Below are 25,009 nucleotides of genomic sequence, written 5' to 3'. Positions count from 1 at the left end.
CCTGAACTCAGCACTGGATCAAATGGACCTGATAGACATCTACAGAAGTCTCCAACCCAAAACAACAAGATATACATTCTTCACACAGCCACATGGTGCATACTCCAAAATCAACCACATAATCAAACATAAAATGCTCCTTAGCAAATGCAGAAGTACTGAAATAATAACAATCACTCTCTCAGACCACAACACAACAAAATCAGAAATCAAGACTAAGAAAATTTCTCAAAACCATACAATTACATGGAAATTGAATAACTTGCTCCTGAATGACATTTGGATAAATAATGAAATTAAGGCAGAAACCAAGAAGTTGTTTAAAAGTAATAAGAGCAAAAATACAACATACCAGAATCTCTGGAAAACAGATAGGGTATTGTTAAGAGGGAATTTTATAGCACTGAACACTCACATTAGAAAATTAGAAAGATTTCAAGTTAGCAACCTAATATCACAACTAAAAGAACTAGAGAACCAAGATCAAAAGAAACTCAAAGTTAGGAGAAAACAAAAAATAACCAAAATCAAAACTGAACTGAGAGAGATTGAGATAGAAAAAACCATTCAAAAGATCAGTGAATGCAGGAGTAGAGATTTTGAAAAAAATTAATAAAATATACCACTAGCTGGACTAATAAAGAAGAAAAGAAAGAAGATACAAATTAATAGAATTAGAAATGACAGACGGGTTATTATGACTGACATCACAGACATACAAATAATCAGCAGAGAATATTATGAACACCTCTATGCACACAAAATAGAAAACAGGGAAGAAATGGATAAATTCCTGGAATCCTACATCCTCCGAAGACTGAAGAAGGAAGAACCTGAATCCCTGAACAGACCAATAACAAGCTCTGAAATTGAGGCACTAATAAATAGTGTGGCAACCAAAAAAAAAAAAAAAAAAAGCCCAGGAACAGATGGATTAACAGCTGAATTCTAGCAGATAAACAAAAAAGAGCTAGTACTATTCTTACTGAAACTATTCCAAAAAATTGAGGAGGACAGGCTTGTCCTTAACTCATTCTATGAGGCCAGCATCATCCAGATACCAAAATCTGGCAAAGACACAAAAATTTCAGGCCAATATCTTTGATGAACGTCAGTGCAAAAATCCTCAATAAAATACTATCAGACCACATCAGCAGCGCATCAAAAAGCTTATCTACCATTATCAGTTAGGCTTTATCCCTGGGATGCAAAGTTGGTTCAACACATGCAAATCAATAAATGCAAGCCATCACATAAACTGAACTAAATACAAAAAACACATGATTATTTCAATAGAGGCAGAAAAGAAAATCTAAAAGAAAAACGCTAAAAGAAATCAGAGGTGACACAAACAAATGGAAAAACATTCCATGCTCATGTATAAGAAGAATCAATATAAATAGAATGGCCATACTGTCCAAAGCAATTTATAGATTCAATGCTGTTCCTATGAAACTACAAATGATATTCATCAAAGAACTACAAAAAATATTTTAAAATTCATATGGAACCAAAAAATGCTTGAGTAGCCAAGGCAATCCCAAGCATTAAAAAACAGAGCTGGAGGCATCGCGTTACCCAACTTTAAAATATACTACAAGTCTGATGTAAGAATGAAAGAAAGAGGAGTGAAACATGAAGGGTGGCTTACTAGTCAACAGGGACAGGTTTATTTATTTATTTTTTTATATTTTTAGTGTGTAAATAAAATTCAGTTTATTAGGAATTTTATCATTGGATGTGATAATTACAAAGACTTCCACAAAGCAACCTTACAAGTTAATATAAAGCTTTTCTAGGTAACACAATTAAGACAAACAAAATACTTTTACCTTATACTTTAGAAATCAGAAATTACATATTTTATGTTGTTTGAAATTAACCTCTGTGTTTGCCTCTCAGCAGTCGATAGAGTAGCTTTTTTTTTTTTTTTTTTAATTGTATGCAACATGAAGGGTGGCTTTACAGTCAACAGGGACAGGTTTATTTTAAACAAACCTGAGAGGGGCTGCAGGTCAAGTTATGTCAGAGCCACACTCTCTTACAGACTAAGAGTTTTTAAGGATTCAGGGTGGGAGAAATTATCAGAGGCTTGGACTGCTTCTGTGTCTCTTTGTTGTGCTTATCTGGGAGGGAGACTTGTGTGTTTGTTCCCATACATCTTTCTGCAGCTGTAGGCATATCCCCCGAGTCTGCTTTAGCTTCCCTATCTGCACCTGAAGGGAAATGAATGTGCTTATTAAGGCCCACTGTTTTAGTGGGGCCCAATGTATGAGAGTAAAGTTTGGCAGTTACCCAAGAGACCTTCCCCTTACTTCCCTCCGTGCCCTAGCTGTCTAATCTGTGTTTTACTGTCTGCTCTTTCTGTCTGCTTGTAGTTAGAGGAGAAGTGATTTCCTTGAAATGCATGAGACTAGAAAGGGATCTGGAACTTAAAGTGGCAGTGTTTGTCCAAGATGATGGTACTCCTGCTCTGTCAGCTACAGTAATCACAGCAGCATGGAACTGGGAAAAAACCACATAGACAAATGGAACCAAATAGAAAGCCCAGAATTAAAGCTGTACATCTACAAACATCTGATCTGCAACATAGCTGACAAAAACAAGTAATGGTGAAAGGACTCCCTATTCAATAAATCATGTTAGGATAACAGGCTGGCCATATGCAGAAGATTGAAACTGGACCTCTTCCTTTCACCATATACAAAACTAAACTCAAGATGGATCGACGACTTCAGTGTCAAAGCTGAAGTGATTAAAATCCTGGAAGACAACCTAGACAATATCATTGTGGACGTAGGAATGAACAAAGATTTCATGATGAAGACACTGAATGCAATTGCAACAAAAGCAAAAGCAAAAATATACAAATAAGATCTAATTAAACAAAAGAACTTTTGCACAGCAAAAAAAAAAAAGAAAAAACTATCAACAGAGTAAAAAGACAACTTGCAAAATGAGATAAAATTTTTGCAAACTATGCATCTGACACAGGTCTAATATGCAGCATCTATAAGGAACTTAAAATAACAAGAAAAAAGAAATAATCCCACTAAAAAGTGGGCAAAGGATATGAACAGACACTTTTCAAAAGATGACATACATATGGCCAACAAGCATATGAAAAATAGCTCAACATCCCTGATCATTAGAGAAAAGTAAATCAAAATCACAATGAGATACCATCTCACACCAGTCAGATTGGCTATTATTAAAAAGTAAAGAAAACAACAAATGTTGGTGAGGTTCTGGAGAAAAAGGAACATTTATACTCTGTTGGTGTGAGTTTAAATTAGTTTAACCATTGTGGAAAACAGTGTGATGATTCCTCAATGACCTAAAAACAGGACTACTATTAGACACAGCAGGCCCATTACTTAGTATATACCTAATGGAATATAAGTTGTTCTAGCCATAAAGACACATACTCGTGTATGTTCATTGCAGCACTATTCACAATAGCAAAGACATGGAATCAACCTAAATGTCCATCAATGATAGACTGGATAAAGAAAATGTGGTACATATGCACCATGGAATATTATGCAGCCATAAAAAAGAACAAGATTATGTTCTTTGCAGGGACATGGATGGAGCTGGAGGACATTATCCCTGGCAAACTAATGCAGGGACAGAAAACCAAATATCACATGTTCTTACTTACAAGTTGGAGCTAAATGATGAGAACACATGGACACATATAGGGGAACAACAGACACTAGGGTCTGTTGAGGGGGGAGAGTTGGAGGAGGGAGAGAATCAGGAAAAATAACTAATGGGTACTAGGCTTAATATCTGAGTGATAAAATAATTTGTACAACAACCTCCCATGACATAAATTTACCTGTCTAACAAACCTGTACATGTATTCTTGAACTCAAAAGTTTTAAAAATCAGCATTTTATATGATTTTTCAGAGATTGTCAATTTCTGAAATGGCCTTAAAGTCAGGAGAGCAGAGTTTTAACTTAGATGTCATTGGGCAATTCACTTGCTACTTTTTTCTTTTTCTTCTTTTCCTTTCCTCCTTTTCTCCCTCCTTCCTTTCCTTGCTCTGTCTCTTTTTCTTTCTTTTTTCATTCCTCCTTTCTTTTTCCATTAATTACTACTTTGTAGTGAGGTATCAAGATCAAGTGCTCCCCTCTTTAGCCTCTACCCACTAGATGCCAGTAGCACCACCCCCTACCCAGTCACAACAACCAAAATTGTCTCCAGACATTGCCTAACCCCCTGGGAGGCAAAATTTCCTTCCATTTTCACCACTACTTTAGGCAATAAAATGTTGAAAAGTTAAATAGTAGATTTATCAAATATAAATGTTAACCATTTAACAAAAATTGTATTGAAAAACAGGACTACTATAAACCCCAGGCATTTTTTCTTTCCAGTCCTCGAGTATATAAAGTTATGATATAAATTTGCAATGATCACAGAAGCATAGAGGGATGACAAGTGAAATTCAGAAAGCTAGGATTTTAAATAAAAGGACAACGTTCTATAATGTTGCAATTGTTGTATAATCTATAGTCCTACAATTGTTGTAAATAACATGGTATGAAATGAAATAATGAAACTGAATGGCTTCTATGTATCCCACTCCTTCTAAATGACCACACCCAACCCTTCAAAATCCCAGGTTCTGAATACTTCGTTAAGCAAGGAAGTAAAATTTTAGGAGAAAAATGAAGCTGCAATTTTTCATTATTCTTGGTGAACTCTCAGAACCTCATTATATCTATTTCCACAAAATAATTGAACTCATGCCACACATTTCTCATACTTGAGCCTATAGCTCCACTTAGTGGTTTGTATGGTTCATAAACAAAGGAAGTTTAAGTAGTTTTAAATGGTCCTTAGTCTAGTTGAAAAATAAATCCTGTTTTTATCTTCTCGATATGGTAAAACATTTTAAATAATCAAGTGTAGTAGAATTATAATCCAAATATAAAACGGTTTTAGTTTCCTTGATGCTTGGGGAAAAATCATGTTCCCTTTGATACATATAGCATTGAAAGCCTAATCTCAAGTATCCAAGTCAGAGAACTCCTTTTCTCCCCATCCTGCCCTTTCGACTCCAATAGCTGTGATTAGATCACAGTAGAGGAGTCAAAGGAAAAAAATCAACTGAAATAATAAGATAAAGAAACTTTGGCATTAAGTTTTGGATGAATGACATCCAGACATCCCATGCAGAGTTTATAAAAGGTATTTTTTATGGAGAGAGGCTTTTATTATTTTGTTGTTAATATATCCACATTACAAGTAAGACAACTACAAAGCAGAAGTAAAATCATGTGTATTCCTATATCTATGTAGATATTCACTTTTAACATTTTGGTGTGTCTTTTTCTATGTATATTCTCTACATAACAAGCTATTTTTCTACCTAAAACCAATAGTTAAACTGAAGATCAATCAATGGTGTTAAAAGTCAGAATAGTGATTACTTCAATACAAGGGTAAGTATTAAATGGAAAGAAGCTAGAGAGAAATTATTAGAAGCATTAGGAATGTTCAATATTTTGATATGAGTAATGGTTACACATACATATACACATATATATGCATGAGTGTATGTTTGTGTATAACTGATCCATTAAAATTAATATCTATAATTAGTGTATGTTATACATCAATAAAAATAAATCTAAGAAAAATAAATTGAAGATTAATTTCAATCCTAATTGAGAAACAAAGCTCATTATTTATTTTTTCATAATTAAAAATTAATACTTGCATGACTAAATATTCTAAGAGTACAAATAAATACAAAACAAAAATGAAATATTCCACCCCAGTCAGGCACTGCTTTCTTTCCTTATTGGCAATATTTATTAATGTTAAAAAGCTACTGTGTAATATAATATATAATATAGATAATATAATTCTCAATTATATTGTGTACATTTTTGAACTTCACATTATCTCTTTAATAAATCTGAGGAATGTTTCTGTATTGACATACACAGATATGCTCTGTTTTTGTTAATGGCATAGTGTTCTACTGGATGGATTCACCATATATTTTAAAACCAATTGTTTATTGATGGAAACTCAGTGTTTTTTCTCCTAGTCTGGTGCTTTACTACAATCAATGCTGCAACAAACATTCTTGGGCATATACCTGTCCACATGTGTGAATATATCTGTTGTATTTATTTCTGGAAGTAAAATCGCTAGATCAATGGGAATGTGTGTACTAAAAGATATTTTCAACTTGCCTTGCAATGGGATTGCAACAATAGCATATGTAATAGTACATTACAAGTGGTATGATATAAAAATATGTAACCTTTGCCAATCTGACAGATGAAAAATGCTACCTTTGTTCTCATTCCCATTTATTTTGTTATGAGTGGGCCAAACATGTTTTTGTAAGTTTTAAAGTTATTTATATTTTTTTGATGATAAGTTTGTTCATATTTTTAGCTTACTTTTTTTTAGGTTTGTCTTAGTTTGGGTTCTACTGAAAACCAAGCCTGCTGCAAGAACTTGGATTCAGAGAGTTTATTTGGGATGTAATTTCAGAAAGTAGGAATTGGAAAGTTGATAGAGTGAGATGGAGAGGAAGAAAGGACAGTTAAAGGATACATCATGTGGATCACTGCTATAGGCTAAATTCCACCAGGACCTACTGAGAAGTGTATACAATGTCTCCAAGCATTGTCCATCTGAGGGTTCAGAGGTTGAAAATATTTCTTTGTTAGTTTCTGTCCCCCACTGACTGAGCATTACTCATAGGTAGTGTTAAATCTGCCATATATTCAGGCTGTGCTTGCATCTCACGGCATTGGAAAAGGCTATGAGACAGAAAGTAGAGATAACTCTCTTTCCCTGCTATGCTAGAGACTTCAGTCCTGCACTGGGAGACAACCAGGGCAGCCTAGCAACACAAGCAAGGGGGCTCCACTCCAATAATCAACCCAGCGTGGGAAGCTTCTTTTTCTCCATGGACACGAGACACCCCTTCCTTATCCAGAGACACCGGTTGTCTGTGTGGCACCGGGAAGAGGCATTTCACCATAAGAACCATTCAGGCTAAAAGTCTCTTTACCCCTATAGTCCTGAGATTCCCCTTTCCCACCGAGAGAGACTAGGGCACCAGCAAATGAATAACTGCAATGTCAAGGGCTTAGCTAAAGAAGTGCTCTTCATCTTCCACAGTCAGGGAAAAGAATGCCACAGCAACCTCCTTGCCAGGGAAACCCATTTACCTTCACGGCCTGAGAATCCCTTGCCCCACCCAGCAACACTAGGCACCCAGGCCTAGGGAAACCTCTTCCACTCCACGGAGAAGTACGAGTGGGAGCTGCGGCAGCACCAGATAAACTAAGCAGATCATAATAATACTACAAAGTCTCTAAAAATTAAGCTGTCATTATAACCACAAACCACAAAAGTTGGCTAGTATCTGCATGCTAAACCTAGGCACGGTGACTGCCTGCTCACATCAAAGATATAAATAGAAGTCACAAAACACAACCAGCATGTCTAGGAAGCAATAAAAAGCCTGTCATATCAAGAACTAGGGAAATCAGTAATTGAATTGGAAAAGACAATCAACAGAAACCAACAGCAAGATGAATCTAATGTTGTAACCGTCTGACAAAGATTTTAAAGCAGTTATGAAATACTTCAATAATTAATTATAAATTATCTTGAAATAAATGTAAACTTAGAAAATTTCAGAAAAGAAATAAAGTTATAAAAATTCCCAAAAAGAAATTATAGAAATAAAATATTAGAAATAAAAGGGAGCATGCTGGATTGGCTCAAAGATAAAGATGACACAAACAGAATTAGTGAACTTGAAGAAAGATCAATATAATTTATACAATCTGTATAATAAAGATAAAATAGATGCAATAAAAATGAACCAAATCTGAAGGACCTGTGGGAGAATAAGAAAAAGCTAACATTTGTGCCATCAGAGTTCCAGAAAAAGAGGTGAGGGAGACAGAGAGAGAGAGAAAGAGAGAGAGAGAGAGAGAAAGAGAGAGAAACAGAGATAATTGAAAAAAGATTGAATTCTTAATTAAAGGAGAAGCCAAATGTAAAAATTTAGAAAATTCTCAAACTGGCCATGTAAATATATATATTTTTATTACACTTTTTTAAAAATTTATTTATTATTATTATACTTTAAGTTCTAGGGTACATGTGCATAACGTGCAGGTTTGTTACATATGTATACTTGTGCCATGTTGGTGTGCTGCACCCATCAACTCGTCATTTATTACACTTTAAGTTCTAGGGTACATGTGCACAACGTGCAGGTTTGTTACATATGTATACTTGTGCCATGTTGGTGTGCTGCACCCATCAACTCATCAACACCCATCAACTTATCATTTACATCAGGTATAACTCCCAATGCCATCCCTCCCCCCTTCCCCCTTCCCATAATAGGCCCCGGTGTGTGATGTTCCCCTTCCAGAGTCCAAGTGATCTCATTGTTCGATTCCCACCTATGAGTGAGAACATGCAGTATTTGGTTTTCTGTTCTTGCGATAGTTTGCTGAGAATGATGGTTTCCAGCTGCATCCATGACCCTACAAAGGACACAAACTCATCCTTTTTTGTGGCTGTGTAGTATTCCATGGTGTATATGTGCCACATTTTCTTAATCCAGTCTGTCACTGATGGATATTTGGGTTAATTCCAAGTCTTTGCTATTGTGAATAGTACCGCAATCAACATACGTGTGCATGTGTCTTTATAGCAGCATGATTTATAATCCTTTGGGTATGTACCCAGTAATGGGATGGCTGGGTCATATGGTATTTCTAGTTCTAGATCCTTGAGGATTCGCCATACTGTTTTCCACAATGGTTGAACCAATTTACAATCCCACCAACAGTGTAAAAGTGTTCCTATTTCTCCACATCCTCTCCAGCACTTGTTGTTTCCTGACTTTTTAATGATTGCCATTCTAACTGATGTGAGATGGTATCTCATTGTGGTTTTGATTTGCATTTCTCTGATGGCCACTGATGACAAGCATTTTTTCATGTGCCTGTTGGCTGTATGCATGTCTTCTTTTGAGAAATGTCTATTCATATCCTTTGCCCACTTTTTAATGGGGTTATTTGTTTTTTTCTTGTAAATTTGTTTGAGTTCTTTGTAGGTTCTGGATATTAGCCCTTTGTCAGATGAGTAGATTGCAAAAATTTTCTCCCATTCTGTAGGTTGCCTGTTCAATCTGATGGTAGTTCTTTTTGCTGTGCAGAAGCTCTTTAGTTTAATGAGATCCCATTTGTCAATTTTGGTTTTGTTGCCGTTGCTTTTGGTGTTTTAGACATGAAGTCCTTGCCCATGCCTATGTCCTGAATGGTATTACCTAGGTTTTCTTCTAGGACTTTTATGGTTTTAGGTCTAACATTTAAGTCTCTAATCTATCTTGAATTAATTTTTGTATAAGGAGTAGGAAAGGATCCAGTTTCAGTTTTCTACTTATGGCTAGCCAATTTTCCCAGCACCATTTATTAAATAGGGAATCCTTTCCCCATTTCTTGTTTCTCTCAGGTTTGTCAAAGATCAGATGACTGTAGATGTGTGGTATTATTTCTGAGGGCTGTGTTGTGTTCCATTGGTCTATGTCTCTGTTTTGGTACCAGTACCATGCTGTTTTGGTTACTATAGCCTTGTAGTACAGTTTGAAGTCAGGTAGCATGATGCCTCCAGCTTTGTTCTTTTGACTTAGGATTGTCTTGGCAATGTGGGGTCTTTTTTGGTTCCATATGAACTTCAAAGCAGTTTTTTCCAATTTTGTGAAGAAAGTCATTGGTGGCTTAATGGGGATGGCATTGAATCTATAGATTACCTTGGGCAGTATGGCCATTTTCACGATATTGATTCTTCCTATCTATGAGCATGGAATGTTCTTCCATTTGTTTGTGTTCTCTTTTATTTCACTGAGCAGTGGCTTGTAGTTCTCCTTGAAGAGGTCCTTTACATCCCTTGTAAGTTGGATTCCTAGGTATTTTATTCTCTTTGAAGCAATTGTGAATGGAAGTTCATTCATGATTTGGATCTCTATTTGCCTGTTACTGGTGTATAAGAATGATTGTGTATAAGAATTTACACATTGATTTTGTATCCTGAGACTTTGCTGAAGTTGCTTATCAGCTTAAGGAGATTTTGGGCTGAGATGATGGGGTTTTCTAAATATACAATCATGTCATCTGCAAAGAGGGACAATTTGACTTCTTCTTTTCCTAACTGAATACCCTTTATTTCTTTCTCTTGCCTGATTGCGCTAGCCAGAACTTCCAGCACTATGTTGAATAGGAGTGGTGAGAGAAGGCATCCCTGTCTTGTGCCAGTTTTCAAAGGGAATTCTTCCAGTTTTTGCCCATTCAGTATGATATTGGCTGTGGGTTTGTCATAAATAGCTCTTATTATTTTGAGATACGTTCCCTCAATACCGAATTTATTGAGAGTTTTTAGCATGATAGGCTGTTGAATTTTGTCAAAGGCCTTTTCTGCATCTATTGAGATAATCATGTGGTTTTTGTCTTTGGTTCTGTTTATATGCTGGATTATGTTTATTGATTTGCATATGTTGAACCAGCCTTGCATCCCAGGGATGAAGCCCACTTGATCATGGTGGATAAGCTTTTTGATGTGCTGCTGGATTCGGTTTGCCAGTACTTTATTGAAAATTTTTGCATTGATGTTCTTCAGGGATATTGGTCTAAAATTCTCTTTTTTTGTTGTGTCTCTGCCAGGCTTTGGTATCAGGATGGTGTTGGCCTCATAAAAGCAGGAAAGATCTAAAATTGACACCCTAACATGACAATTAAAAGAACTAGAGAAGCAAGAGCAAACACATTCAAAAACTAGCAGAAGGCAAGAAATAACTACGATCAGAGCAGAACTGAAGGACATAGAGACACAAAAACCCTCCAAAAAAAATCAATGAATCCAGGAGCTGGTTTTTTGAAAAGATGAACAAAATTGATAGACCACTAGCAAGACTAATGAAGAGGAAAAGAGAGAAGAATCAAATAGACGCAATGAAAAATGATAAAGGAGATATCACCACCGACCTCACAGAAATACAAACTACCATCAGAGAATACTATAAACACCTCTATGCAAATAAACTAGAAAACCTAGAATAAATGGATAATTTCCTGGACACTTACACTCTCCCAAGACTAAACCAGGATGAAGTTGAATCCCTGAATAGACCAATAGCAGGCTCTGAAATTGATGCAATAATTAATAGCCTACCAACCAAAAAAAGTCCAGGACCAGACGGATTCACAGCTGAATTCTACCAGAGGTACAAGGAGGAGCTGGTACCATTCCTTCTGAAATAATCCAATCAATAGAAAAAGAGGGGATCCTCCCTAACCCATTTTATGAAGCCAACATGTAAATAATTTTTTAAAAATAGTGTTTAGGAGAATCAAGAGTGTGGCCAAGATACCTTTGATAATGAGGTTAGTATGAATAGAAGAAAGCCTGCTCCTATCTTTTTTTCCTTCATCTTTTATTTTAAGATCTGGGGTACATGTGCAGTATGTGTAGGTTTGTTACATAAATAAATGTATGCTATGGGTGGTTTGCTGCACAGATGAACCTATCATTTTGGTATTAAGCCCAGCAACCATTAGCTACTCTTCCTGATACTTTCCTTCTCCTTACCTCTGACAGGCCCCAGTATGTGTTGTTCCCCTCCCTGTGTCCATGTGTTCTCATTGTTCAGCTCCCATTTACAAGTGAGAACATGTAGTGTTTTCTGTTCCTGTGTTAGTTTGCTGAGGATAATGGCTGCCAGGTCCATCCATGTTCCTGCAAAGGACATGTTCTGGTTCTTTTTTATGGCTGCATAGTGCTCCCTGGTGTATATGTGTGACATTTTCTTTATGCAGTCTATCATTGATGGGCATTTGGCTTGATTCCATGTCTTTGCAATTGTGAATAGTGCTGCAATGAACTTATGCATGCATGTATCTTTATAATAGAATGATTTATATTCCTTTGGGTATATACCCAGTAATGGATTGCTGGGTCAAATGATATTTCTGCTTCTAGATATTTGAGGAATCACCACACTGTCTTCCACAATAGTTGAACTAATTTACATTCCCACCAACAGTGTATAAGGGTTCCTGTTTCTCCACAACCTCACCAGCATCTGTTATTTTGTGACTTTTTAATAATAGCCTTCTGACTGGCTTGAGATGGTATCTCATTGTGGTTTTGATTTGCATTTCTCTAATGATCAGTGATGTTGAGCTTTTTGTCATATGTTTCTTGGCCACATGAATGTCTTATTTTGAGAAGTGCCTACTTACGTCCTTTGCCCACTTTTTAATGGGGTTGCTTTTTTCTTGTGAGTTTGCTTAAGTCCCTTATAGACTCTGGATATTAGACCTTTGTCAGGTGGACAAATTGCAAAAATTTTAACCCATTCTGTAGATTGTCTGTTCACTCTGATGATAGTTTATTTTGCTGTGCAGAAGCTCCATAGTTTACTTATATCCCATTTGTCAATTTTCACTTTTATTGCAATTGCTTTTGGCATTTTTGTCATGAAATTTTTGCCTGTGCCTATGTTCTGAATGGTATTGCCTAGATTTTCCTCTAGGGTTTTTATACTTTTGGGTTTTATGTTGAAGTCTTTGATCCATCTTGAATTAATTTTTGTATAAGGTGTAAAGAAGGGGCCCAGTTTTAATTTTCTGCGTATGACTGGCCAGTTCTCCCAGCATCATTTATTAAATAGGGAATCCTTTCCCCGTTGCTTGTTTTTGACAGGTTTGTAGAATTTCACATGGTTGTAGGTGTTTTGTCTTATTTCTGAGTTCTCTATTCTGTTCCTTTGTTCTATGTGTCTATTTTTGTGCCAGTATCTTCCTGTTTTGGTTACTGTAGCCTTGTAGTATAGTTTGAAGTCAGGTAGCATGATGCCTCCAGGTTTGTTGTTTTTGCTTAGGATTGTCTTGTCTATTCAGGATGCTTTGTGGTTCCATATGAAATTTAAAGTAGCTTTTTCTAATTCTGTGGAGAATGTCAATGTTAGTTTAATGGGAATAGCATTGAATCTATAAATTACTTCAGGCAGCATGGCCATTTTCATGATATTGATATTTATGAAGACAATAGTAAGATGACCCAGAGGCATTTCAGAGATCTTGGAGGCTGCCATGTTCATCACAGGCCGAGAGTGCCAGGGCCTTGAGGGCAGAATGGCTTCTAGGGAGAAGCCCAGGTTGCACATAGGACCTCAGTGCTCACTTCCTAGGGTTATCTCAAGTCTCTGCCCCCTGCATTCATGCACAAAAGTCTTCAAATGCCCCAACTGGGGCTCAGGTGGGCCCAGCTATGGCTTGGGTGACCACTCTGGAGGGTGCAGGCAGTGAGTCTTGGTGGAGTTCATGTAGTACTAGTTCTGCAGGCATACCAAGTACATGAGCTATGGAAGCATGGTTACCTCTACCTAGATTTCAAAAGAATGCAATGGAGAGCTTCAGGATCCAGGCAAAGAACTGCCTCAGGGTCAGGGCCACTGCAGAAAGCTCCCTCTAGGGCAAAACCTAGTGGAGATGTGAGTTTGGGGCCACCACAGAGAACCCCCACTAGGCCAATGCTTAATGGAGCCACGAGGGCAGGCCTATCCCAAGACCCGTAGAGCCACCAGGATACCTGCCAGTCTGGGAGAGCCACAGGCACCCGACCAGTCTGTAAGAAGTGTGGTGTGGGTTGCACCCAAGAAAACCATGGAGGCAGGATTCCCCAGAGTCCTGAGAACCCAACTCCTACCCTAGTGTGTTTGTAAGGCAGAACGTGGAGTCAAATAAGTTTATTCTCAATCCTTAAGATATAATTTTGTTTGCTGTATTGGGTTTTGGACTTAGTTGAGACCTGCGACTTCTTTCTTCTTGCTTCTTTCTCCCATTTGGAATTGGAATGTCTATCCCATGCATGTCACAACAGTGTACATTGGAAGCACAAAACTTGTTTGATATTACAGGCTCTCAGCTGGAGAGAAATTTGCCTAAGAATGAATCATACCTTGAGTCTCTCCCCTATCTGATTTAGATGAGACTATGGACTTTAGACAGGTTTGTGCTAGAATGAGTTATGAGTTTTGGGGCTATTAGGATAGAATGTATGTATTTTACGTGTAAGAAGGACATGCATTTTGAGGGCCACGGCCGAATGTTATTGTCTTAACATGTTCCCCCAAATTCATGTGTGGAAACTTAACGGCTGATGTGCGGTCAGGCATGGCGGCCCACACCTGTAATCCCAGCAATTTGGGAAGCCAAGGCAGGCAGATCACCTGAGGTCAGGAGTTCAAGACCATCCTGGCCAATATGGTGAAACCCCGTCCCTACTAAAAATACAAAAATTAGCTGGGCGTGGTGGTGGGCACCTGTAATCCCAGCTACTCAGGAGGCTGAGGCAGGAGAATCACTTGAACCCTGGAGGTGGAGGTTACAGTGAGCCAAGATCGTGCCACTGCACTCCATCCTGGGCAACAGAGCAGCACCCTGTCTCAAAAAAACAAAAGAAAAAAAATCAAAGAAACTAAAATCTAGGTTTTTTTTTTTTTTTGAAATAAACAAGATTGATAAACTGCACCTAGGGTGTGGGGATACAGCCCAAAGCCAGGAATTGGGCAAAGTATGGTGCGCAGCTCTGTGGGGCCCCATACCACCACTGCTGGCTGGACTAGCACTGTTGGGCATACCACAGTCATGGGTAATGACAGGTGGAGGCTTCAGCCCACACCTGCAACCTGTGACAAGGAAGCACTAGCACAGCCCCCACTCCAAAGACCTCTACTACAAACTATTGGGGGCCCTATGACTGGGACCTTAAAAACTAAGGTAAGCTGTGCTCCCTCCACCCTATAAATTTCATTTAAGGCACCATATCCCTGATTGAGGAACCTTAAGAAAGTCTAAAACAAGTGGTCTCCAGACATAAGTTTCACTCAAAGAAGTTAACCCTATCACCTACATGCACACAAGACCAGAAGGATGACAGATCTTTGTCCTTTGCTTCATTATAATACTAAAATCTCCACCCAAAGAGGTGCTCATTTGTCGTTTTCTAATCATGTGATATATGTATTAGCATGACTCCTTACTACACTTGTGCACCATGTATTCCATCACATCATGTTGTAAAGCTTACTTACTTCATGAATTATGCATGTCACCCTCCTTAAGGCACCACAATGCCCTCCCCTTGGGGAGGCAGCCGGATAACTTTAATTCCAGTGCTGGCTCCCTTGTATTTGAACAAAAACCCCTAAAAACAGCCTTGACTGAGAAACTTGATGGGCCTCGCGCCAATTTCCATTACATGAGAGTCTAAGAACCTGTGGTCTGTAACAGTATTACGGTTTGAATATTTGTGTTCCCTCCATAATTCATGTTAAAACTTAGTACTCAATGCAACAATATTAAGAGTTGGGGCCTTTAGGAAGTGATTTGACATTGAGGGCTCTGTCCTCATGAATTGTATTAGTGCCTTATACAGGGGTTTGAGAAGGTGAGTTCACCCTTTCCACCCTATTTTCCCCTTGCATCTCTTCTGCCATGTGAGGTCACAGTGTTCATCCTCTCCAGATGATACAGCAATGCACAATCTTGGAAGCAGAGAGCAGCTTTCACCAGACAACCAAACCTGCAGGCACCTTGATCTTGGATTTTCTGGCCTCCAGAAGTATGAGAAATACATTTCTGTTCTTTATAAGTTACCCAGTCTCAGGTATTTTGTTGTAGCATCCCAAATGGACCAAGGAAAGAAGGAATGGTGTGGGTCTACACAGGACAGCAACAAGGAGACATAATAGGTATTCTAGTCTGATAGCAATAAATTCAAAGGTGGGGGCTACTAGGGAGAAAGGAGGGACAGTGACATAAGAAGGGACAATTGTTTGGAAGCTGTAATGACACAGAGGAAAGAATAAGGGCACTAAGGAGATTATAGAGATGATAAAAGATGATTAGAAATTTTTGGCCTACCTCATCAATAGCAACAATGTCTCATCTTTTAAAGTTTTAATTTCTTTTATTACATTTACTTGATTTTTTTTCATGTGTAGGTGACAGCATAATTAATTGTGTTCTTCATTTGTTCTCACTAAATTTCCCCTCCTCCAATTCATAGAGGGTTTCATAGTAGAACGTAAAGCAAAAGTTTTCTAAAAACCTCCTGCTAGATTTTTTTTTTTTTTGCACAATTATATGAGGCCATTCTCAAAGGATAAGGGAAAGAGGTAAATACGTTTTGTATTGAATGGAGTGGGACAGAAATACAAGAGCCTAGGGTAGAGAAGGAGATTCACTAGGCATGGGAAGGGATAGCAGGAACTATGGTTTTTAAAGCATCGGGGCCCGTGCCCACTCAGCACCCATGGAAGTAGTGGGACGATAGTGAATATAACCCTAGGTGTCTGGGCTCCCTGTCTTGACAAATATTTCCACGGCCACACATGCTTCAGAGGCCACTGTAAGAAACTAAGTGAGCAATAAATATATCAATGTAGAGAAGTGTAAACTATAGGCCAGTAGGGCACCCCTGAATTATCTGATCCATAAAAGATACCCGGGACCTTTCTATAACCCTAGTGAATGACAGAGGAATTATTGAAATTAAATTTCCCCCAGATTGGTGGGATGGGTGTTGGAATCCAAATAACTGTTTTTGTTTTCTTGGATTCTGCATATTTGTTTGGGGAGTAAAACTCATAGTTTTTACAATATCAAATGAAGCCCATACTTTCCCAACTTTTTACATAATTTAAATTTTACCTGTGGAGAAAAGCTTTTCCATTTTTGTGGCTCAATTTGCTTTGAACTTCATTCCATTCATTTCCAACTATTTCAACATGTGAGACTCAACTTTATGGTGTTGCATGTTTACTTTATAGACTTTTGGATAGATGATTCCATTTGGTATGCATTTTAGAGGTACCTACCTACCTGCAAATCAGACAGACTCTTTCAACTGCAAACAAAACAAAACAAAAAAACAAAACAAAACATACCTTTAGGAAATGCCTGATATCTAGCTGTTTATAGGATCATAATTAAAAATTTTGGATGAGAAAGTATACTGACAAGCTCTGAAGGCCCTTAAATATGTCTCGGGATGATACAACATAAAGAGCTAATCTTGAGAAAAACAGTCACCTTCAAACCAAATGTCTGCATAAAACAGCCAGTTAAATGGCTTGTTTACCTTTTGTGCTATTATTTTACTAAATGTTGTTTGTCATTATTTATGAGCCTTGAGTAATTGCTGAAGGGTTATAGTGGCCTTTATGTGTTGTTGTAAAGGTAGGTAAGTAAAATTTAGTAAGACTCAATGTCTATATTGACCTATCCTTTGTTTCACTTCAGGTTTGTGGGGTAAAATCTTTTGAAATTACCAGTAATAGGTCGTGACGTTTTGGTCACCAGAACACAGATGATACTTTCATGAAACAACAAATGGATTTCTGAGTTTTAAGTGGTTGTAGATACAATAGCACCAAACACAATCCAGGCAAAATGAAAGGGGCCCATTTCTGCCCTTCAGTTCATGTTTTTATTGAACAGTTTCTGTATGTTAAGCACCAAACAAGAGACTTTGACATACGAGGTGACAAAACTGTAAGAAAAGGTTAATCCCAAGTCTTATGTTGTATATATTTACAAAGTAGGCTGTGGACTAGCTTCTGAAAATACAAGTCCATATAGAATCCATTTTACTCTTTCTTGAACTATTATTTTTAGATCAGTTGAGATGGTTGTGAACAACGTAAAATGTGACATGTGACAATGATATCTAAAATATGTTTGATCTTAATACATTAGTTGCCACCAATCAGTTTTTTGAATTAAAAGGTAGCAATACTCAATGGCTTTATTATCCTTAAGACCCTGAGTATTCTTAAATTAGGGGTAAGGGCTCTATTTAAAAAAAATGCTATCATATCGGATGGAAATTAGTGTTAAAAAAAAAAAGATTCAGTCAATAGATTTGCAGCATGGACGTCCTTAGACCCCATTGCTCCTGCAAGTTACTAATAGTGAATAACTAATGACTTCTAGTCACGACCTATCCTGTCTCCAAGCTTTGGTAAAGAGTCCCCAGAATAATACCCTCTCTCAGCCTTAGGGACTCACCCTGTCTGAGCTAATTCCAATTTGTGATGATACTTCTATTCCTTCGCTCATAACACTGTCCCTTAAAGTAGCTGAAGTCAGTGTACCCTACAACAAAGTTGAGTAAAACAATTTGATTGTAATGAAACATTGTGAATTCAGCCCTTAACAACCTGGATAAGCATGATGTGTCCAGGTAGCCCAGCTCCAGAATGCCTGGCCACACAAGCCAAATTAGGACAATACCCAACAGGCTCTAATGAGTAAGCCTGATGAACACCTTTCCAAAATGTCCCGAGATGACAGGATGTGCATGGAACTATACTTTTAATACTCCTTTGTCAAGACCTGCTGAGGGAAGTTCTGTTCTTCTGGTCCTAAAGAAAGGACTCAGCTTCTTTTAAAACCTGCCATGATTACTCTGTCTTCTGTATTCTGCCATCAGCCTGCACTAAAACCCTTCTTAAATGAAAGACACTCTGTGGATAGAGTTCTTCACCTTTCCTCTCCTTGGGACTTGAAAATACTGGGGTGGGATGGGAGGGAAGGCAGCATTGAAACTTGCTTGAGTTTTACCCATACCATGTGAATCTATGCCTATGTGTAAAGTCCTATATATTTAGAGGAAAATTAATCAGCTTCTAATTTCACCACTGTAGCCAGAAGGTATTTTTTAAATCAGATTAATATATCCCTCTTTGGCCAGAATTCTGAATGCAACAAGCTGAACCCCTAACATATTCCAATCAGATCATTATTATATACTTTAAAAAATGAATATTATTTGAACAAGTCCTAATTCCGTCGTATTAGATAAGTATATTTCAAAAATGACATCAACCGATGATTTACAAAACTTTATTTTTCAAGGTTGAACAATGATTCATTGTAGACTTTCAGACAAAACAATTAGCAGTCTTGAAGTACACATTGATTACAAATTAATTTGATTTCAGTAGGCATATTTCTTGAAACAAACTGAAGAGTACCTAAAAGATCCCATTGAATGCATGTGGCATTATTCCTAGTTTATGGATAGTGTTTCAACTAACTGAATCTTGGGAGATGGCACTTAGTAATTAATGCATCTAGAAACTGATAGCACTAAAATATTAAAACTTATGCATTCCAATGTTTACGTGTGTGTGTGCACATGTGATTCTGCTTTGCCTGTTTTACTGTCTTAATGATTATCCCTTCTTATTGCTTACTGTTTCTTCTGGGGCTCTTACCTTACTTTTACTGACAGTCACTCAGAAATTTTCTTGGTTTTTTTTTTTTTTTGGGGGGGGGGGGGGGGGGTGGAGTCTCACTCTGTCTCCCAGGCTGGAGTGCAGTGGCCCCATCTCAGCTCACTACAAGCTCCGCCTCCCGGGTTCACGCCATTCTCCTGCCTCATCCTCCCGAGTAGCTAGGACTACAGGCATCCACCACCACACCCGGCTAATTTTTTGTATATTTAGTAGAGGCGGGGTTTCACTGTGTTAGCCAGGATGGTCTCGATTTCCTGACCTCATGATCCGCCTGCCTCAGCCTCCCAAAGAGCTGGGATTACAGGTGTGAGCCACCGCACCCGGCTCAGAAATGTTATCAGTCCTTTTATCCATCATTTTCTAGTTTTCAAATATTTCCAATAATGCCTTTTGTTTTAGACAAGGGCTTTGTTGAAAAAACTAAATTACGCCAAAATAAAACCATACTCTATCCCTAGTGCTGCTCATGACCTGCCAGAACTTTCATGCTTCAAATTACAAGGCTAGGGAAATTGTCCAGTCAGGAGCCCCCCTCCACATTTCTGTGATGGGCTGGGGCTTCCAGGTGCTGCTGCTACAAGGTAATGTATAGATATAATTTCTTCTGTCTCTTACAAAATAAACTGACCATGAAATAGCATTGTCCCTTCACTGTCTTGTTTCAGCTGGCAAAGGATGTAAAGATTCCAGATGGATTTACATCTAAGTCGGAAATATTCATTACATATGAGCCACTTTAAACATTTTCTATCCTTTCTACACGATTACCTAACATATCAATCTCCCTTTTTGACATGTGCCCAGCTTCCTTTCTTTATTAACACTTTATCCTTTAAAGCTCGGTTTATCATTTACAATCTCTCTTACTTGGTTACTTTGGGACATCTTTGTAGATTCAGGTCACTTTTGCCTATTTTTACTGGAATAACTGCCACAGAGCACAATGGGAGTTGACTTCCTAAAATAGTTTACTGTCTTACTGTCTTCAAATATTATTTTAAGATAAAACTTATTTTTAAGCTTAACTTTGAGTAAATATTATGAAGAAAAGAATGAATTATTAAAAGACTTGGTTCTACACACTACTTATATGAGGAAATTATCTGAAATTAAAACATAGCAAGCTCCATTTGCTCAGCGATGAGGTACTTGCACAAAGTTCCCCATGGCCTTTTGGTGTACAAATTTATAATAATGAAGACTACTTCTAAGAAAAAATATTTGACATAAAATTTGTTTTTTTTAAAAAAACTACTGCATTCAAAAAGTTGTTTGAGTTGTAAACACTCAAGGATAAGCCAGTTTAAGGATCACATTATTGTGTCACAGTAAAAGAAATGTGAGTCACATTTATTTCCTTAATTCATGGATTCAGGCTTTCCTAAATTCTCAATAATGAACTACACTACATTCTTGATGTGAGTTGTTAGGAAAATCCAAATCTTCCTTTCTGGCACTAAGTGCCAAGAAATGTGCTATTATGAAATCACACATAGTCAGCTGCTTTTGTATTTTGGTTAACCAGGTAGTTTGAAAATTATTTTCCCACTAGCACTGTTCTCAGATTTTAGAAGCAGAACTAGAGGAATTATATTGAGGTATACTTTGTGGCAGTTCTGTTGCTTCTCTATTGCCCCAGAACTTACCATGGTATTGAGGATGGATATGCAGAAATTATGCTCTTCATCAGGTAGCAGTTACCATAGGTGACCAAATATCACCTGTTTATGGCGTCTATAACATATTTGGGTGATGGACTAGCATGACTTTCACTACTCTAATTTTGCAGGCTTATATATATGGTGAAAGTTGTACATTTTGTGAATTTTTTTTAACCTTTAACATTAAGTCCTTACATATGAACTTATCACTGAATATGTTTAATTTCTGATTGTACAAAAACAGAAACCTGAAAAACACAGATATTAGCAAAGTTTTTTCATTGTTATGTTTAATTCCTTTTGTTTAATATTGGAAGGAAGCTTTTGTGTAGTCTAATCTTGGATTGGGAAAATATTTGATGCTGTCTGATAGCCACCCTGTTGGCCAGATAATAATTTTGATAAATCAGTCTATCTGCTTTGGGGAGCAGAATTTGACGCCCACCTTAAGGTATTAAAAAGTACTCATTCTACAGTACATGTGTATAGGAGTTCAGTCCTGTATTCAGGCTCACAACTGTATTATTTGGTGGTTTGTAACAACAGCTATTGCACATCTTTTGGGGGTCCGAGAAAAACCAAGCATCTGGGGCTTTCTTCCTTTCTTCTTATCAAGAGAAACCAGCTAAAAATGGGTGAAAAGAACAAAACTGGTCTTTAACTATAGGCTTAATTGTCATGAATCAGTGAGAAAAAGGGTGGTGGCCTTTTCCCCTTTGTCACCATAGTTTTCTCTGGGCATGCAGGTTGTTCAACCTTAGTCTGGGTTATAACAATCTTTAAGATTTTTGTTTCTTGACTAAACCTTTGGTTATTCATATAACTTTGGAAAAATCACATACAGTTTGTCGATATTTTTCTTTTTCTGAAAAATCTTATCCCAGTGCCAATTATTTTGAAGGCTGTTTGTAATCTAATTCATAACAGGTTTCTTTACTCCATGTTGTAAAATCTGAATACAGATACTGTCCAAACTGTCCAAAGAGTAATGTTTGAATTCACAGTAACAAAAGTTACAAAGTTTGTGCAAAAGTTATTGTACACCATTGGAGTACATAGAGCTTGCTATAGTTAATTTTATACATAAAGTTTCATTTCTCATTAAAACTATTCTGTGCTACATTAAAAGTTTTGGATTTAATCTTTACTAAAAATAAAACTGAATGCTCATTTAATCTCTGAAATCTGAAGATGCAAATTGCCTATACATGATGTTTATAATGTGGTAATAAATCACTGGAAACTTTTAGACACCATAATTGCTTTGGAGCTCTTCAAGTTTTCCAAGCGTCATGAAGTAAACCCGGCTGTGGCGATTGCGCAGGGTAGAGGTAAAGAACAGCTTGAAAAAGAAAGAAATACACTGTCAACAGATATTTAATACATTGCAACCAGATATTTGATATAACTATAATTTCATCTGCATCTGCTAATTAAAACATTAAGCGTTACTGTTTTGTGGAACAGTTTGTTTTTCAAATGAAAGAATGAGTTTAAATTAGTTTGGAGTCTAAATTATATATTTTTAAAACAACTTTTTACTATATTCTACATAATTATAATTTATATGGTTAAATAAAATTAGTAATTTTGTAGGTGACCTTCATTTGCTGAAGTCCTTCATTTGCTGAAGTTCTTGATAATTTGGGGGCAATAATTCTTTGCTTTTTAAAACAATCCTCCACTTATATTCAAGATGACTTTTCTTTTAATATAAGGAAACAAATTATTTAGGTGTTGTTTACCATTGCTGCTTGTATTTAAGAAGCCATTGAAATTTTCTACTTGGTGTAGTTTTCTTTTTTTTTTCTTTTCATTATTTTTTAATGTTAAAAAATTTAACAAACAGATAATACTGTATGTTTTATCACATACAAAATGATGTTTTGAAGTTCATATACACTGTGGAATTGTTAAATCTAGTTAATTAACAAATGTATCACCTCACGTGGTTATCATTTTTATGGTGAGAGCACTTAACATCCACTCAATTTTCTATTTCAGCAAAATGGACTGACATCAATAGATTGATAAAATGAGTTAAACCCAGTGGCTTAGAGAGGGACATGTTGTGTAAATGTGGGCTGTACCATAAAGAAAATTAGAATAAAATATGCACATAAATATCAAACAAAGGCCTCCTTGTTAAGACTAAGGCTTCTGACATCCACAGTGACTATATTTAGGAGACTTTGTGACATAATGATGATGATAAGATATACTAAGTGTGACAAAGGGAGGCAGGGAGTCTCTAATTTGTGATACTGTGAGCTTACAGTGTATGTAACTGTACATGTTGCTTGATAAAAGAAAATATTTGAAATTATTACAATTTAAATATTAAAAGTATTTAATATTAGACAAAGGCAGCAATCATAGTTAGTTCGGTTAGTAGTCATCAAGAAAACAAATAATCTTTTAAGAAAAAATTATATGACTATACTGAGTTAAATAAAATTTAAAGTGCCCTCGCTTAACTCTTCTAAGATCTGCTTTATACCTAATTAAATAAAAGTCTTCATAAACCTTTACAGAGTTTCACTGTGGCCTTACAGTTGAGGGGGATGCAGGGCTTTAAGTGTATATGAAAACAGTATTTTACATTTCATAGTAAGTAATTTTACCTCATAATAAAGAGACAACATTGTAAAACTTTTAAAAATAAAAATATATGCTATGTTCTTGACTTAACATATTTGATGTTACAGGCAATCTGTGAGATGCTTACGGATATGACTAGTTGTCACAATTGCTCCCAAAGCAGTTATTAATATTTCTAGTTTGGAGATGAAGGAACTAAGGATCAGAAAGATTAATCAAACTTCTCAGGTTCTCTAACCTAGTTAGTCCTGGTTAGAGACAGGACTGCATTCTAGGTCTCGCTGACCTGAAACACAGGTTTTTGCCATTGCATTTCTTTACATGTAAATTGGCAACTTTGCTTGATGTACAGTGCTTTATCCTGGCTGTTCTGATATTAACTCAAACCCTCTGCAATCTCTTCTCAATATGAATGTTTCCTAGTCCTATTAGGACTATTTCTTCACACTGTTATTTCCTATAATAGGTAGGAATGGTAATAGTCTTATACCACAAAATTTTCCATCTAAACTATTTGAATTAGTTGTTAAAATTGATCAAATAATACAAATAATTGCCAAATCTTGATTTTATTTTTATTTTTTGCAAAATAAACATCGTAACACCCACTTATGAAGACAAATTGAGATAACTGTTAAAGTATCTAGCACAAGGCCTACTATACAATTAGGTGCTCAGCAAACATAAGTACATTTTCCTTCTGTTATTGAATTTTGTTGAAAGCTACAAAAGATTTGCTCAAGGATTTTGTTTAAAAATATCATTTTAGTATGAACATGAAAGGCACTATGAATCAAAGACAATAAAGTATTTTGAACCAAATAAAATAATGGCTAAGCTTTGCTTAAGACATAACTAGAATTTTTTCTTATTTTTTCAAAATGAGCTTCTTTCAAAACCAAATTTCATTACTTACCATGTTAGTGTTTTTACTGCAAAATATAAAATTGTTTTTTAATCAATAGTATGCCAGTTTGAAAAATATACCACAAATATATTTATAGCCAGAAGGAAAAGGACATAAATTTCTTTTGTTAGTTCATTTTCTTTTTTTTTTTTTTTGTTTTTTGCAACTCTTTAGATAGATTTTTAATATTTTTGCCCATGTTCAGAGCTTTTCTTTCTTTTTTTTTTATTTTTTTTTATTTTTTTTATTTATTTATTTTTTTTAAATTTATTTATTATTATTATACTTTAAGTTGTAGGGTACATGTGCATAACGTGCAGGTTTGTTACATATGTATACTTGTGCCATGTTGGTCTACTGCACCCATCAACTCGTCATTTACATCAGGTATAACTCCCAATGCAATCCCTCCCCCCTCCCCCCTCCCCATGATAGGCCCCGGTGTGTGATGTTCCCCTTCCTGAG

At 36.6% G+C, this 25,009-nt stretch overlaps 1 protein-coding gene across 1 annotated transcript in view; it reads right to left on the bottom strand.

The window, feature by feature from the left end:
• Nucleotides 1–21,304: 21,304 nt before the first annotated feature.
• NRK (Nik related kinase) overlaps nt 21,305–25,009 on the bottom strand; it is a 144,462-nt gene continuing 140,757 nt past the window's right edge. Inside the window, exon 29 of the mRNA XM_025372716.1 lies at nt 21,305–22,378. Within this exon, the coding sequence (XP_025228501.1) occupies nt 22,283–22,378 (96 nt within the window). The 3' untranslated portion in view covers nt 21,305–22,282. The remainder of the gene's footprint in view (nt 22,379–25,009) is intronic.

This window comes from Theropithecus gelada, chromosome X, assembly GCF_003255815.1.
Source record: "Theropithecus gelada isolate Dixy chromosome X, Tgel_1.0, whole genome shotgun sequence".
NCBI classification, from domain to species: Eukaryota; Metazoa; Chordata; class Mammalia; order Primates; family Cercopithecidae; genus Theropithecus; species Theropithecus gelada.
The sequence above is the reverse complement of the archived record's forward strand: the minus strand, read 5'-3'. Positions and strand labels throughout refer to the sequence as shown.